Source organism: Leuresthes tenuis, unplaced genomic scaffold (genome assembly GCF_036924035.1).
Source record: "Leuresthes tenuis unplaced genomic scaffold, fLeuTen1.0.hap1 SCAF_19, whole genome shotgun sequence".
In the NCBI taxonomy this organism is placed as follows: domain Eukaryota; kingdom Metazoa; phylum Chordata; class Actinopteri; order Atheriniformes; family Atherinopsidae; genus Leuresthes; species Leuresthes tenuis.
The window spans coordinates 33,088,136-33,105,821 of record NW_027325373.1 but is presented as its reverse complement, the minus strand read 5'-3'; the positions used below and the strand labels follow the sequence as shown (position 1 = coordinate 33,105,821).

At 41.9% G+C, this 17,686-nt stretch overlaps 1 protein-coding gene across 2 annotated transcripts; it reads right to left on the bottom strand.

The window, feature by feature from the left end:
- Window positions 1-630: 630 nt before the first annotated feature.
- On the bottom strand, window positions 631-16,913 carry tor4aa (torsin family 4, member Aa). Of its 2 annotated transcripts, none has more exons than XM_072372140.1 (3): window positions 16,788-16,913; window positions 4,766-5,215; window positions 631-3,625 (listed from the first exon to the last, which is right to left on the bottom strand). In XM_072372140.1, exons 2-3 carry the CDS (start codon window positions 5,213-5,215, stop codon window positions 2,768-2,770), a joined length of 1,308 nt encoding a protein of 435 aa, XP_072228241.1. In that variant the 5' UTR covers window positions 16,788-16,913; the 3' UTR covers window positions 631-2,767. The 2 variants fall into 2 exon arrangements, with proteins under 2 accessions (XP_072228241.1, XP_072228242.1); XM_072372141.1 differs by lacking the exon at window positions 16,788-16,913 and adding an exon at window positions 6,315-6,514.
- Between the last annotated feature and the right edge of the window lie 773 nt (window positions 16,914-17,686).

Below are 17,686 nucleotides of genomic sequence, written 5' to 3'. Positions count from 1 at the left end.
ATTCACTGACTTTATTAATCTACCATACCTACGAACTTACCATCTTACTTTACTAACCTACCATACCTACTTACTTTACTCACTTACCTTACCTATTTACTTTACTAACCTATCTTATTTTATTCAGACTTTACTAACCTACCATACCTACTTACTTTACTTACCTTCTTGCTTTACTAACCTACCTCACCTACTTACTTTACTCACTTAGCTTACCTACTTACTTTACTAACCTATCTTATTTTATTCACTGACTTTACTAACCTACCATACCTACTTACTTTACTTACCTTCTTGCTTTACTAACCTACCTTACCTACTCACTTTACTCACTTAGCTTACCTACTTTATCTTCATACGTTACTTGCTTACCTCAGTCACTCCCTCACTCACTCATTCACTCACTCTCAAGTCTTTATCAGGCGTCAGGCTTTTCTGCTGCAGTTACTGTTGTATCAAGAAGAATTTCACATATACTCACAACATCCATGTTTTAATTGTGCTTTTAATTAATTTCAATGACCACAGACACTGACTTGTCAGAACTAAAAAAAAATCAAAAGGCCATGCTGGTGCAAGGTTGTGCTGACTCCCATCTAATTTCTTTGGACACCAACTGTATCTGTAATAAATAAACTTGTCAGATGACTTGTTCTCACTGAAGAGATGTGAGCACTGCCGTGATAAACTTCTCGTTCTCGATGAATATGAGTCAGAAAATAAAGGACTTGATGTGGATGTCCTCAAATGAGAGTTAACTAAATAATATTGCATCACAACTATCCCAACTTCCTCCTTGTAAATGAATATTGGTTTCACTTGTCTCCTGTCTTCGTGAGGAGATTCCTCTTTTCTTCTGTTAAAACACAAATATCCTCTAAAACATGTCCTTCAGTCTTTTATCAGCTTTTATGTTCGATTGAGCTGGCAAGTTATGAAATGTTTCATTTTTCTTCAAAGGATCAGTCCCTCCAAATCACAAAATCTCAAAAGCTAACAAAAAAGTAGGTGCAGTCATTTGGTTTTATAAACCCTGTTTAGGAAATGCATTGATCTCCACTGTATTGGAGTGGAAAAAGATAGTTTGGCTTAATGTTGAGCTTCAACAGGCTGACTTTGGTTAATTACCACTAAAGAAAAACAAAGCTGGAGGGAGTTAGTTTAGCAAATATTCTAACATCAGAAAGGATCCACATTTTTCTGATGTTGTTACTGGACAAAAGATATTATAATTCTACAATAGCTAATAAACGTTATAGAAGATTTTTGTTATAAAATTACATGGATATGGGAGATATCAGGAGAGAAAAATACTGAGATTAATGGAGTAAGCTTACAAGACAAAGAAATCACAAATTTCGTAAGAATAAGCACTGAATAAGCATTGTCTTTTTGAGTATGAATCTACAGGCTTGGTGCACCTATTTTTGGGTAGTTTCCCCCACTCTTCCTTACAGACCCTCCCAAAATAACAATTTTCAGGTCTCTCCAGGGATGTTCAATCAGGTTCAAGGCTGGCCTCTGGCTGGGCCACTCAAGGACATTCACAGAGTCGTCGTTGTCATGTTGAAAGATGAACCTTCGCCCCAGTACGAAGTCCAGAGTGCTCTGGAGCTGATCATCATCAGGATTAATACAATCCTGTACCAGATGTCTGTGACTTCGATCAAGTTGTAGAAACATCTGAAGGAAGATCAGTGGAAACAGGACATACCTGGGCTCAATTTTGAGTGTCAAGGCAAAGGCTGTGACTACTTACATACATGTTAAATTTGTGCATTTCAATTTTAAGGGCAAAAATGAATTGAATCCCATTTTTGAAAAAGGCTGAAAGTGAAGAGCTGCGAATACTTCTCAGATGCACTTTGATCTGTTTCATCTAATTATCATTTTACGTTTTGCTTCATAATAAAATAATATTAGTTTGAAAGTCTCCACAAAATCAAATTTGTTGTTTAAATGTTTCTATATGATCTCACTAAACATCATCCTTTCTATGAGTAAAGGTGTCTTAATGAAAGTTTTTTTTAAAGGTGTTCCAGAGTTTCATTTCCAGGGAAACAATCCTATGACTCATCGTCCTGGTTTAGGGGCGGGGAGGGGGAGCAGATCTATATTTGCATCCAGTGAAAGGCTTTTTTGAAATTTCTGCCAACTCTGATGCAAGTTCTCACTACGCAAATCGCTTCATGGAGACTTCATGAGTGGAGGAGAAAATCAATATTTTACGGTTGTTGTTTTTGCAGTAGAATGAATTCATTCTGGAAGTCATCTCTGACAATAAGTCCGTTTGACCTGCTTTTGGTGCTTTATGAAACATCAGTTGACTATAAAACTAACTCTGATGTCATTAAATTCATGTGTCACTGAAATATTTCAGTCTGAACCAATGTGGTGGATGAAGAAGTTAAAACCATAAACAGCAATGTGCATTTTCCAGGGAGAAAATGTCTGAAAGTGACACAAATGGCATTTAGGTAACAACATATTTTCATGTTATTTGAGTGGACTGACCCTTTAAGAAGTCTTTGTGGTATTTCTATGGCTCTTCACATGATTCGTGTTGCACAGCAGAGTCCAACACCCACACTTTGAATAGTTTGTGGACAAACTATTTAACTTCATTCTTATAAAACTGCTCTTAGCGGCTTTGGGTCCAAGTTGGGTTTTTCAAGTTTCATAACTGTGTAAACTCGCTCCCTTGTCACACAGCTTCTTCTTCACAGTAAAATAATGTGAAGCATCCACACGGTTCCTGCACTGCCACTCACAGCAGGTTGACCTTTGCCACCACTTGCTTGCACCCTGTCTGTGAATATTCGCGTCCTCCAACCACGGGGTAGTATTCTATCTCCCCTGCGAGGCGCTCGATATTGGTGTGATCCGGGTAGAAGCCTTCTCGGGTGATTTCATCCAGGAAGCAGTCCATTACGTGACCTTTCTCCAAAAGGCCCAGAGGTAAGATGTCCGCATCGATCCACAGGGGGTGAATCTTCTCCAGAGTGTTGCGTAATATGGGAGTCAGCTCTTTGACAAGGTTGCTGTGGTGGATGGACGCCGTCATCGCCATAGAACTACTTGACGAGTTGTGTAGCACGTGTTTCGTGATGTGTGCATGACCCAGGTTGCTCAGGAACAAGTAGATCGCATTCAGGTATTCGTTGGACTGTTTGGAGGCGACGAGCTGCCACAGCACGTCCAGGATCTCGTTGTGCATGTGCTCCACCTCGTCAAAGATGAAGAGTGGGATCTTCTCCTCCTCTTCGGCTCGTTCCACCATCTCTGAGATGAGAGTGGAGAGGTTGCGAGCGCACTGTTGGGCGTCTGCCTCCTGGGGGCAGTGGTGGAGGACGTAGTACTGCAGCACCAGCGTCTCGCCCACCACCGAACGGAAATGTCCAGCCAAGAGGCGCCCCAGATGGCTCTTACCTACACCGCTGGGGCCATGCAAGGACACCACCAGGGGCTTGTTGTGGACATAAGTAGACAGGTATTCCTGCAGGTTGGACAGCAGACCATCCACAACCCCCTGCTGCCCAAAAACCTCCCTCCTCAGAGTCTTATCCAGCCCCTCCAGGTCATATCTGAGAACGTGGTCGTCCAGGTTCTCAATGGCGTTGTACACCTGGGGAAAAACAAGTTATAGACATTAAGAATATGACCCACAGACATGTTTATACATTTTCGCCCTTACACAAGTTTCAAATTGTGTTGGATAGTTGAATAGTAGTTACAAAAGTTTCAACTTGTGTAAGGGCACACTTTAACTCTCATATTCCAGCGGTTACTATCCACAGTGAAATTAAAATTAAATGAAACTAAATTATTCATTTGTGGCTGTTTTTTTTTTTAAGGTTTTCCTGAAGTTGTTTCACTAACAGTTCAATTTACTTCTCCATCTTTGTTCCAACCCTCATCTATGATCACAGACCATGAGCATCGATCCACAGTAGGTGAAGCTTCTCCAGAGTGTTGCGTAATGTTGTTGTTGTTGATTTTTAAGGTTTTCCTGAAGTTGTTTCACTAACAGTTCAATTTACTTCTCCATCTTTGTTCCAACCCTCATCTATGATCACAGATCATGAGCATAGATTCTGATGGATTTTTTTTACCCAATAAAGTGTTTTCAGACCACAGGAACCTTTTTATCATCCTTATAACTATTAAAGGAAGGTGTTATGTAGCTTTTCTAATAGCCCATTACTTTTAGGAAACCATTGGCACAGGTCCAGGGTTTGTTCATTTAATGAGAAAAAGCGCATGAAAGTGCATGTGAGTCATTGTGTTGACTTATTGACTAATTTCTTATGACAGGAGGTAAAGATGAAGGACCGACCTGTAGCCTTAATGACAAAGAACGTGATGGGGCATGCAGACAAACGGCTCAGATTGTATTCAAATCCAGGCAGGATAAAACAAATATATTACATTATCTAAAGAGCAGCTGGATACAAAGAAAGCAAACCGAGGGTGTGATTGTACAATTACTCAACTCAAGATAATCAATGATAAACATCATAATCCACAGGCTTCCCACACAGTCAATCATTAAAACAGCCATGCTAGTCTAACCGTAAATGCTCAAACATGAACATGATGATATTTTGATGGTTGGAAAGGAGTTATTTGATCAGCTTTCAGAAACTTCACATAGACCTTCTGGCTACTTTGCCCCCCTGTTGTAACTGTTGTGTCAGTAAAAACATCCCAATTCTGCCAAAGATGTAGCAGAATAAGTAAAAATGGCAGGTATTCATTTCTTTACCTGGACAAAGACGATGGCTAAGAGCAGGTAGAGACAGTACGTGGCTCGGCTGCGCTCCTGCTTCGGCACAGTCCTGCAACCTCCTCTGTTGGGGAATAATACCCGTCTCCTCCTCCTCCTCTTCTTCTTCTGGGTAATTAATGATATTGAGGAGAAAGAGCTGGGGGGGAGTCCGTCGAAGGTGAAGATTTTGGGGCTGCTGTGCAGTGGTGCTCCTGTGAGGGCCCCTACTCCTCCCAGCCCGAGGGCCATCTCCTGACGCCGCTTTTTCATGGCCTGGTACTTCTGTTTGATGCGTACGACGGCTCGTAGAGAGGCGGAGAAGTTGGACAGGCTGGGGACCGGACTGCCACCCCTCTCATTCTCATTCTTCCCCTCTTCACTCTCCATCTCTTCATCCAACTCTCCCTCCGTTTGGGAGGTAGAGGTGCTGCTGTCTCGGTCGCTCATCTGCAGAGGAGGCAGAGGAGTTTAACATCTGATCACATAACTCTGTATATGAAAGATGATATTTCCTGTGTCCTCTTGGAGCGTGGCACCTTCTCAGGATCAGAAATATTCAGTCAGTGTGGCTGCTCATCACTGACTGGTCACTTTCCTGAAGCATTATTGTACATTTGAGACTGGATGTGCGGCCCTCTTTAAATTAACACTTATGTTTTAATATCTCCTAAGTTGAAGGACTTTGTTTCACAGAATTCCTTAAAAGGTTTCCTTAGTAAAGAAAGATGTTGGGTCGTTAAACTGTGCTGAAAGAGAAGAAAAAGATTTAATCTCTGTGGGGAAATGAATTGATAATGTTCTCATCTTGTCAATTATTGTCAGAGAATAAACTCCAAAAAGGCTGAATATGCAGAGTAAAGTGATGCCTGGACAAACCCACAAGAGTCTGTTAAATCAATAAGAGTAAAATAATTTTCTAATTGTTGAGCGCTAATAACTATCTTTAAAGAGACTCCAAGATGTGGAGAAAAGCTTGAACACAGAAGAGAACATGTTTAAAAGGTCATTCTGTAAGTTTTTGGATTTCTTCCTCTTTATTTCAGCCCCAAACTAAAGGGAGTTTTCTTCCCTCACAGAAGGAACAGCTCATACACTGCCTGAAACTCCTCTCAGTATTCCAGATGTTTCTTCATGGACTTGCTGACATCATAACAAACTAAAGGACCATCTGCTTCCCACTCTGCCCTTTTAGACAAATCAACTGACCAAACAGAGCAAGTTGCTCTTTTCAGGAAGGAGGCCTTAAATAAACATGAAGCTGGTGTGTTTTTAAAAAAAAAAACGTGATAAGAGGCTGAATTATTACATAAACCCAACTTTGTAACTTCTACATAAAATGATGAATCTGTAAAATTGAATCCTAAAGACCCTGAAAGGAAAACTACCATTTTGAGAGCTGCAAACGTGTTTTCTGGTTTGCAGCCGACAACAACCCTGACAGTGCAGCAGCTGACATTTCGGTGTTCATTATTTCAGAGGATTATCTCGATGAGCCCGTGGCTCTGCTGCAGAAACACAAATCATCTGACAATAGAAGAGCGTTTACCCCCTGCACGCTAGTCGTTGGGAAGTTATATCTTGAACCCCACTGCTTCACTGTTAATGTTTCACTCTCACATCTCTCCTCAGTCAGCTTCAGTGCTGCAGCAGCCAACCACTACGAAAGGAAGTATCTTCAGAAAACAAACTTACTGAATGGTGAACAGAAGCTTTTATCAGCTAGAATATATGTGATCTCATGATGTATAATTACACATTTTGAACACAACACACATTTTGAAGCGGTTTAAATACTCTGGGCACTAGGTGGCAGCATAACTGAAAATACCACATCTTAGATGATACTAACAAGAGAAGGTATGGAAAGCAATAAATATTTAAATTAAGTTTACTATTCATTCACTTAAATGAAAGTTGGCTCTTAAGCACCATAGTTGTTAACAAACTGTTAAGATAACATGATATGCTTGTTTACATGATCAGAATTTTTATTCATGTGAAGACACGCTTTTTTGACCTCTCATTTTACATTTTCTGCTGCACAGTCTCTCTCAAACGATCCATTTTAGCTGAAAGGTCCAGTCCACTCCGATTGGTCAAAAATGGTGGAATGCAGCTACCTGTGCATTGTTTGTTTGGGGTGTGGTAAACCAGCAACGAGGGTAGGGGCCCGTCCACACCAGTACGCTGCCACACCAATACACTAAAACCGGAAGAGAAGCCATGGAACATGCGTATAAAGGCATAGACATATAAAGAATCTTTATAATGTCTATGTATAAAGGTAGTACAAGCCTGTAGTCCGCCATTATTGTTGTTGTTGTTATGTTCATAGACATTATAAAGTTTGGAAAAATACAAGTGCAATGGACTTGTTAAAGTTTTATTCTTTACATGTCTATGGTTATGACGCATCTAGCGACAGCTGCTGAGGTTAATGGTTAGAGAGGCAGGGTTTATACGTCATTGTTTCTGAAAAATCTGCATTGGCTATCGACACCATGCATATATGGCTATGGTCCACACGACTGCGGGCTATCCAACGTTTTAGGCCCATTTTAAACCCGTTTTCAAAAAATACTGCTTTCACACCTCGAAAAAGCCGGATCCGTCTCGACATGTGGCCGAAACGATAAAGTATTTATGCGAATTGGACAACAACGTTCTTGTGTGGACGGGCCCTAGGTCTAACATATCCCCAGCTGCCTCACATTGTTGTGTAAAAAAGCCTAATTACTGAGCTGTGTCCCTGAAAGCACCCCACCCTCACACACAGGGTATTCTGCAGGCCAGCAACTCTGATGTGCCCTTCTGTAAGAATCACTGGCCATAAAAGGCACATAGCCAAAATATTAGCCACTTTTACTCTATAACATTTGTAACAAAAACTGGCATTTGACACGGGCATAAGACAAATTGTGTTACCTGAGAAATAGCTGACTTTATAGCTGATGTGCCCTTTTGTAAAACTCAATGGGCATCTTACAATTTAGATTCGATGAAGGAAGGGAGTGTTGTAAAAGATTTGAATGTTGTAGGTGAGAAACAACAATAATTAGGGAAAGCCTGGCACATAGACCCAGATTTCACAATGCCACAACCAACCAAGAAGGATCAGTGCTGAGGAGGCTTTAACAATTCTACAGAGCATGTTGGACTATGAATCTGATGGTGGAGATGTGGACCTCGCATTTCAGAATGAAAACATCACCGATTCGTCAAGTGATGAGGATGCGACTAATCTTGCACCAGTAAATCCTCCCCTCCAAAGACGCACCAGGAGACGGGTGGTCAAGTATGTGATTGAGCAGGACAGTTCAGAGTCCACAAAGTTGGAAATTTTTCTGCTCATGAATCTCTACAGACAGCATTCAATGGATCTGGAGGGCCAACAGAGTTTGCAACACGCAAAATCACGTGTCACCCTCAAACCTGTGTTTGTTGGATATCAGCATGTCGTGACCATCAGAGACTACACAGTCCAGGAGGGCCGTAGAACAAATCCCAGCTGGCAGATGAGTGTCTTCGAGCTGATGGCGTTCCTCGCAATCCTTTTTCACAGGGCTGCCAAAGGCTACATTGGTGCCATGTGACTCACGTGGACCAATAGATTCGACAACCCAGATATCAAAGCCAAAATGCCCCCTAACCGCTTTCTTGAAATAAAGCGATTCCTTCGCTTCGACAACAAGGATACCCACCAGGAGTGCATACAAATGGACAAATTTGCAGCAATTTCAAACATCTTGCAGCAGTTTGTTCAGAATTGTGTGTCGTCCTACAGTCCAGGGCAACATGTTACCGTAGATGAGCAGTTATTTCCTTCAAAGGTTCATTATCCCTTTCTGCAGTACATTGCATCCGAGCCTTACATGTTTGGAATCAAGCTTTGGATTGCAGCAGATCTGGACACAAAATACATGTGTAATGCCATCCCATCCATCCATCCATTTCCTATACGGTCAATCCGTCAGTCGGGTAATGCCATCCCTTACTTGGGAAAAGATCCCACTCATCCGAAGAGAGAGAGGCTGTCAGAGAATGTTGTTTTGGAATTGATGGAACCATTTATGGACCAGGGAAAGACCAACTATGGACAATTTCTTCACCTCTCTGTCTTTGGCTAACAGGCTTCTTTAACGAAAAAAACTCTGCTTGGCACCATCAACAAAAATCATTGGGAGCTACCAGCAACTGCAAAAGAAACCTCCACATAGGTGTTCATATCTGGGAGTGCCTTGCTGACAGTGTTTGCAACAAAAAAAAAAGAAATCTGTTTTTCTTCTGAGTACCATGCATCAGAAGGTGGAAATTCTGGACACCCAAAAACAAAAAACAAACACTGTTGTTGATTACAATAATTTCAAATGCAGCGTTGATATCATGGACCAGAAATTATGCAACTACTCGGTGTGTGCAGGAACACGGAGGTGACTCATGGCTGTGTTTTACAACCTGCTTGCACGTCTTGTAAACAACAAGTAGAGAATCCAACGAAAGTTGCCAACTGTTCATGCTTGTGTGATGGGGGCAAAGCTCCCCCTCCCTCCTCTACCTGTTTTGGCCACACCACCCTAATCAGTGATTCACAGCAGTTTAGGCCAGATCCCTTCCTGGTACTCCTTAAAGGTAGGTTTTGCCCCAGGCTTTTCCAGCTCCACACTTGTCTCAGGAACAACTACATCTAGTCAAGGTGCAGGACTGAGAGCTACAGGGGAGTAATTATAGTGTTCCCACCCCATCCGTGGATGTGTGGCTGTATAATGTGCAATTCCCAGGAACAGGGAAGTGATATCGGCTGCTGGTACTGTAGCTGAGCTCTAGCCACTGCTGTTTTTGCTCCTTTGCAAATATATTTTATGTACTTATGGTTTTATTTAGTATTTTGATTATGAATTGTTAGTTAATTTGTTTTTCTCCCCAGTCAAGTTAGTGTTTAGTTGTTTCTTTGGTTTTTTTTTTCTTTTGTTAACCAACTATAGTGAGCTCTATTCTGGGGTCCTCTCAATGCCAGTACAGGTGGGCTGGTCATAGGTTTATAGGTGGCAGCTCACTAGGTCGAGAGCTTCCTCATTCTTAGTTTATTAGGCATGTTTTATATTTGTTGTGTTCTAATTTGTGTCTTTTGCTTTGCAGTGTGTGTGGCTTTTCCTTTCTGGTACCTGGTGGTGGCCCCTTTCCCCTTCACTCCCCCACTCCTGTAGGCCTCCCTGATACAGTCACCTTGTGCTGGTAAAACACCTCAGTGTAGCGACATAGTTTTTAGCATATAGAGCAGGGGTGGGCAAACTACGGCCCGCGGGCCACATCCGGCCCGTTGGTCTTTTTAATCCGGCCCGCCGAAGATTGGTACAGAATTAAGGTTTAATGTGAATGATTGCATTTATTTCATTTTGACTTGTAATGACAGGCATTTCAACACCAGGGAGCGACCGTTTTGTGTTCAAAAAGACGTCCGGCTCTATACAAGTCAATGGAGAATTTACCAACTTCTCACTTGATTTCTAACCTCAGTAAACGTTTTCAAAATGTGTTTATGGTCTCAATCGCTAGTTTAAAGCCTTCTTCAATGCAGTCTGGTGTTCATTTGTGAAATGTTGGCCTCCCTGATTTTATATTTGATGATAAAGCAGGCTACGTGGCTACGTTCTGATTGACAGGTTGATTGACCAATGTCCTTGAGATCCAGCCCTCGCAACCAATCGCAGCCTCCCCGCTCTGTCGTTGGTCCCGCCCATATGTCTATCCATGACTCCGCCTCATGCCCATATAAGTAGAATCCGTGTTCATTTTTTCCCGGTATGCACCTGAAATTTTCAAGATGGCGCTGCCTAGATTCAATACTATTGGCTTCCGAGCAGCAGTCCACAAACCAATGGATGAAGTCACGGATGTTTTATGATTTCCAGTGATCGTTCTTCTACTGGTCAGATCAGAACCCATCTACAGCAATGTCAAAGAAAAGAAAAGTCGACAGTGAGTGCCGAGTTTTTAAGAAAGAATGGACGCCTAAATACTTCTTTACTGAAGTCCGGTCCAAGGCTGTGTGTCTTATTTGCCAAGAAACCGTAGCGGTTTTAAAAGAATACAACATCAGCCGTCACTTTTCCACCAAGCATGCTAATTACGTTAGCAACCTTTCACCACAAGAACGTACAGCTACCGCTGACAGGTTGGTAGCTAGCTTGCAGACTCAGCAAAACACATTTATTCGAGCAACTTCCATCCAAGAAGCAAGCACGAAGACAAGTTACAAGTTACTTACTGGCATTCAAACTAGCAAAGGCCAGCAAGCCTTTCTCCGAAGGGGAGTTTCTTAAAGAGTGCATGGTGGAGACAGCAAGTATTTTATGTCCTAAGAGCAAGAACAAATTTGAAAAAGTGAGCTTATCACGCAGGACAGTGACTCGCCGTATTGAAGTAATTGACGAACACTTAACTAGCAAGCTAAACAAAAAAGCGGAGTCATTTACATCATATTCTTTGGCACTGGACGAAAGCAATGATATAAAGGACACCGCTCAGCTTTTATTTTTTATCAGTTGGATTGATGAGAATTTCAAGATAACGGAGGAGTTTTTGGATATGGAATCCCTGAAAGGAAAAACACGTGGAGAGGATTTATTTAACAGCGTGTCAGCGGTCATACTGAAGCACAAGTTACCTTGGAGTACGCTCGCCAACGTTACCACAGATGGATCACCAAATCTGACAGGAAAAAACGTTGGGATGCTTAAGAGAATACAGGACAGGGTGAAAGAGGAAAACCCTGAGCAGGAGGTAATTTTCCTACACTGCATAATTCACCAAGAGGCACTGTGTAAATCTGTGTTGCAGCTTGACCACGTAGTGAAGCCTGTTGTGAAACTCGTGAACTTTATTCGAGCAAGGGGACTTCACCATCGTCAATTTATTCATTTTCTTGAAGAAACTGATGCTGATCACACGGACTTACTTTACCATTCTAATGTCCGCTGGTTAAGTTTGGGGAAAGTATGCCAACGTGTGTGGGAGCTCAAACAGGATATTATTTCATTTTTGGAGCTACTTGACAATACTGACAATTTTCCTGAGCTGAATGACACAGATTGGCTTTGTGATTTAGCTTTTACTGTGGACATACTGACACACATGAACGAGCTGAATGTGAAGCTACAAGGAAAAAAACAGTTTGTTCATGAAATGCAAGCAAACGTCAGAGCCTTCAAAACCAAGCTGGTTTTATTTTCGAAGCAAATGTCAGACAAGTCATTTGCTCATTTCCCCACACTAGCTACGTTAAAAGAGGTCCCGCACCATGTGAAAAAATTTGGGAAATCACTGGATGACCTGCATGAGGAATTCTGCCGTTGGTTTCGTGATTTTGGAAAAATTGACAGGGCACTTCAGCTGGTGTCATGTCCCTTCTCACACGACCCGGAAACGGTGCCTCAGGAGTTGCAGTTGGAACTGATTGATCTCCAATGTGACATGGTGTTAAAGGACAAGTTCAACGCCCTGAAACTGGATGAGTTTTATGCTTCATTAAGTGCAGCCAAATTTTCAAACATTAAGAAGATAGCACAGAGGATGCTGGTGTTGTTTGGCTCTACATATGTGTGTGAACAAACTTTTAGTATGATGAACACCAATAAAGCACCCCACAGATCCCAGATGAGTAATGAACACCTCAGATCTGTTCTGAGAATTGCCACAACAGAATCACCACCAGACTTCGATGCACTAGCTAAAATGGGTGATCAACAACACTGTTCTCACTAAAAAAGTATGTTAATACTTCAATGCTTTTTTCTGTTTAGGTTTGATATTGTCGCGACTTCTATTCCTTAAATCATCAACAGTACTTATTAATGACAACAGTCAGTCGCGCCACAAGACTTTAGGGACTCCTCTCTTGTGTCACGTGAATATTTAATCCCTTACCTTTTTTCACCCCAAAGAACAGAATGACTACACAGAACCATCAAAAACAATCTACTCACTACAACATGGACTCTAGGTGCTCCAGCTCCGGACAGCGCAACCCGGACAGCACCACACCCCGACATCAGTCCCAATCATTAAATGTAACCAAAAGTTATTTTACCCTTTTCATGGCCACCGGTCGGGTTCCGTACCCGAGACACGGCAGATATGTACTGTTAACAAATGCAGTTTTTTTTATATGTATTGTATCTTGTGCTGACCTGGCCCGTCTGTCAAATTTTAAAAGTCAATGTGGCCCCCAAGACAAAAAGTTTGCCCATCCCTGATATAGAGTATATTTTGTAATAAAAGCCTTATTTTTAAAATGAGACCTCCTGTTATTTAACCAATGTGAAACTTACCTATAAATAAAACTGAACATGGTTTAAAACAAGAAATTCCCCTCTCTGGTCCTTTTTTTTTTTTTTTTTAAAGTATAAGAACCTGTATTCAGTGTGGTATTCTCTGGGTGAAAGTCCCAGAGTGGTGATGTCGCATTGTGACCAGACGCACAGCTGCCCTGTTGACACTTGAGCTTGCAGAGGAACTTCGAAACAGGTTTTTGCAGGAAAAAGCACAAGGGGAAGAACACAAACAGCAGCGTGGTGAGATGAGACTTCCTCAAAAGAAAAAGACAAAGTGCCAGGTGCGCATACTCTGCAATAATAACAGAAGCACCGGACTTTGTGCACGCTGCTGCAAATACACCTGTGGCAAATGTAGGAAAGACTCACCATGGCAATGTGGAAACTGCTAGATGAGACAGCTCTATGCTACATTTCTGTGCTTTGCACAGCCTCCTTATGTAGTGAGCCAGCTTTTCTCAGTGTGAAATAAACATTTATTTTCTTCCTGAAGTTATACCATCTGTTTCTAGTTTTTCCAAGCTGAAATTGTGGTTTTTGGGGCACTAATTCCAGTCCTCTGACATTGTGAGCTTGGCAGAGTAAATTGTCATTCAGTGCGGTTACATGCGTGCCATCGGATCGGATTAATGGCTAAATTACAATAGAATTGAGTTATTCAGTTCATGTAGACATTTTAATCTGACAAGAAATCGAATCGGAACGGGTTACTTGCGATCAAATTAAGACCCCGAGATAACTCGATCCAATTGCCCACTGAACGTGCATGTAGAGGACAGTGGATCTGATCTAGCGTTGTGCGCATGCTCGAGTTTTTTTCCCGCTATCATCACCCGGAATTCGAAGTAGCCGATATTACTGTTGTCGCCGCCGCCGTCGGACATAAATAAACAACGCGATGGAGAATGCGCCGTTGTGCATCGCGTTTGTGTCATAACCAGCTCATGACAAATGTAGAGGGACGTAGCTTCATCTTGCTCTTCGTTCACCATCTTTCTCGAATGCCTTATGCTGGGCTTACACCAAACGATTTTCACAGTCCCAGACTAAAAACTGACAGTCTTTAGGAGTCTAACTGGAGTCTCGGCTCGCTCTCGTCATCTCGATCATTAAGTTTAAGGCGGTAATCTGCAGCCTGCTACCGCGTTTCATACTAGTTTTTCCCTAGTCTTGGGCTTGGGATCATGTCAAACGTGTTTAATATTATCGCAGGTCGCAGTGACGTAACACAATCAACAACCAATAGATGAGCACTGACAAAATCGGAAACCGGAAAGTAGACAGTCAGTAACAAACATGTTGGCGGACGTAGAAGAATGAGCGACAAGCAGGCGAAAATGGACTGTCCAAAAGGAGTCCATATAGCAAAGGCCGTTCCCATATTCTGTGGGGTTTTCTTTTCTTTTTGTTGGGTTTTTCACGACAAACCACTGCACAGACATATTTGTAAAACTTCTGCTGAGCATGATGGGAAAAAAATCTAGTTGTCTTGTAAGTAGTGACCCTACAAGATTCACAGTCTTTGTAAAATCTTTAGTGTGAGGCTGGTCTGGAACTAAAAACTCTGAACACTAGTCTTTCAATGTGAGCTGATAGCCTTTCAGAGACTTTTCTAAGTCTTTTCAAAGTCTTCTGGTGTGTGGGTAGCATTAGTTTTGTTGTTGTTGGTGGTGGTGAAGACGTCAACCGGAAGTGGCTCTACTAGCGATAGTTGATATGGGTACAGCACTACCTATCATACTGGGGTATGATTCATTCACTGCCATATATCCAAGGATAATTACCCTCAGATAAGGAGCATAACCCAACTATAGCTATAATTGAGTTAATCTCATCATGTAAACCCACTGACTGAGTATGTTGGGCTGATCAGACTTCATTCAAACAGAAATTTGGCCTTTGTCATTACAGGCAGCAACATTAGTGGGGGGTGGAGTGGCTGTTCACAAGACAATGGAGATATTTAGCACCTTGAGAGGAATACACAATTTTTGCAGAGGGGAGGGGGCATGCAGCAGAAGTGAAAATCTCTGGGCCAGCTAGTATTAAAACCTGTGTTAAAAAAGCTGAACTTTCGGGGTACCGTTTCACTTTAACATGCCAAAGTGGTGAGGATTACATTAGAAGGAAACAGCGAGGTGGCATTTTCTCTCAGTATAAAGTGTGAAGTCTTTTTTTAATCTTGCTAATTCGTACGCCTCCACGGTAGCTTTTGTGATAAATGAGGGTAATGGTTTCATGTGGCTTCATATGCTGTAATTTCTCATTTAAACTTTATAAAACACAGCTTGCAGAGTGCTGTGTGGGTCTGCATATTTAGATCTGGGGGAAACAAAAGCCAGAAAGCCTTCTCTGCTCTGATTGGCCAGCTTTAGGTACTGTTATCTCTTGTGAGACTCCGATAAAATGTATTACATGTGAAAAAGCCGGGAAGAGTCAATTTTTTTTCCATCACTTTCACAGAAGAAGACAACCTCTGGAAAACTTTTTTCTGATTGTCATAAATAAATGACATACTTACAATCAAATGTAAAGTTCACTAATTCCTTGCACTATTAGTCTAAATGCTATTTTTAAGAGATAATTTTAACAGTGCAGCCACTCCACCTATTCCGTTATCTAACCATGTGATGCTGAGTGTGGACAGAAACACCAGAGGCTGGCACCAGTAACCACATGCAGATGTTTGATCATGATGAGGAATTAGTGGTGCAGATTAAACTCACAGCTGCTTGAAATGTAGACATCTGAAGACCAGTGAGAGGCAGGGCGTCGCTAACAGCATGTAAAACAGGACGAGTGTGAAATAGCTGCTGGTGTTCCTCTGCGTTATGAAAAAACGCTGCTGCTGCTGCAGAGAAAAGGAAGTGCGACTCATTCAGGAAGCTTCTCTGTCCTGCAGGATAATAACTCAAGTAAAACAGCTTTGTTACAGCTCTTACATGAGCACACACGTAAAACCTCCATGCACCAGCTTTTCAAAGCAACCTGAGCTGGCAGACGTGTTTTTGGTCTTTAAACGCTTCAGCTTAATTCTCTCTCTGCAGACTCTACAGGATCAGAAGTTATCCGTTATCTTGCTTTCAACCAAAAACTCACAGACCGACAGAGAAGGGGGAACTATGAGTTACACCCCAAAGAGCTCAAGTCAACAGAATGAAAAGGGAGAACAGTAAAGGGATTGTGTGTCTGATCAGAGCCGGATATTAGTCTTGGCAGAGAGGCACCGTCTTTTCTGGAAAAGTCATAATACTCCTACAAGTCTCTTTTATTTCAGCATTTAAGAATTCAGGAAAACTCAGTGGGGGGGGGGGGGGGGGGGGGGGGGGGGGGGGCAAAAAAAGAAGTATCAGAGCTTCTTCTGCCTTTTACTTGGGATTTTCCATGCAGAGACCTGCCGCATACCAGGCATTTTTTAAAAGTTCTTCAAGTTTAGTGTAAAAATATCTCTTTGGGGAACTTTCCTGTCTTGAATGCTGAGCATGTGTTGGCAGCAAAGACAAATGTACACAGATAAAACACTTCAAAGAGTTTATCTTTGTTGTGTTAACTTTAGTTTAGTTTAGTTTTTCCATCTTGAAAAGTTGGAATTAGCTCACATTTCAGCTGCAAAGCTGCACATGCAAAGCACAGAGAGGAGAAATATGGTGATTACACAAGCAGGGGGAAGAAAAGCAGACTTTGCTTACCTTAAAATGTGGCTCAAAGCTTTCAAAGAGAACTGACTCTCATGAAGGTCTAATCCATAGCTGAGTCCAGAGGAGAAGGCAGAGAAAAGACCCACACAACTCGACAGAGGAAGCTTATCTGTCCATCTCACATCTAAAGCCAGCTCTAAATGATCTGCTGGCTCCTCCTCTTCTTCCTCTTTTATTCTCATTCTTCCACTCAGTTGCAAAAAGCTAATTTTTCAACAGGTCTGGACAATTTGCTCCAAACCAGGTTCAGCTATCAGCTTTCACTTCAGCTTTTAAAGCAGCCAGAAACAGTGAAGTTTGTTCTTTCTCCGTCATTTCAACAAGTGATCCAGGAGCAGAAACAGAAGCGTCCTTTTCTGGTAGATGATTGTTCGTTCTTTCAAGAACTGTTTGCTCACGTGACGCAGCATGAGTTTTTGTTTCCTTGCGGTTACGTTTTACTTGCTTGTATCACTGAGATAACAAGGAAGCTACAGCCAGGAAACAGCTAGTTCAGCTTAGCACAGGTGTCGACCAAAAACAATGCACAGAAGAATCTTGTGAAACCAGCTCTTCTGAAACTGCAGCTGTAAATGTGGCCTTTCTGGTAGGGAACAATGAGTGGTGCAGAGGACTAAGGATTTAAAATATTCAGTTTTTTTATTCACCTACCTGGTCATGTTGTTCCTGAGATCTTTGCTGCGTTTGTGGAAAAGCAGATGAATATATTCAGATAGATATATACATATAAAAAAAACATCCATAACTCAAAGGGACAACGTTGCAGGCCATGAGGATATAAATAGAAGAGGTGTGACATATTTGAATAGTGGCTCATCTGCCATAAACTGCAGATAAAGATCTATTTTATTACATGCTGTGCTGCACAAGCATGACAGCGCTGATATTTA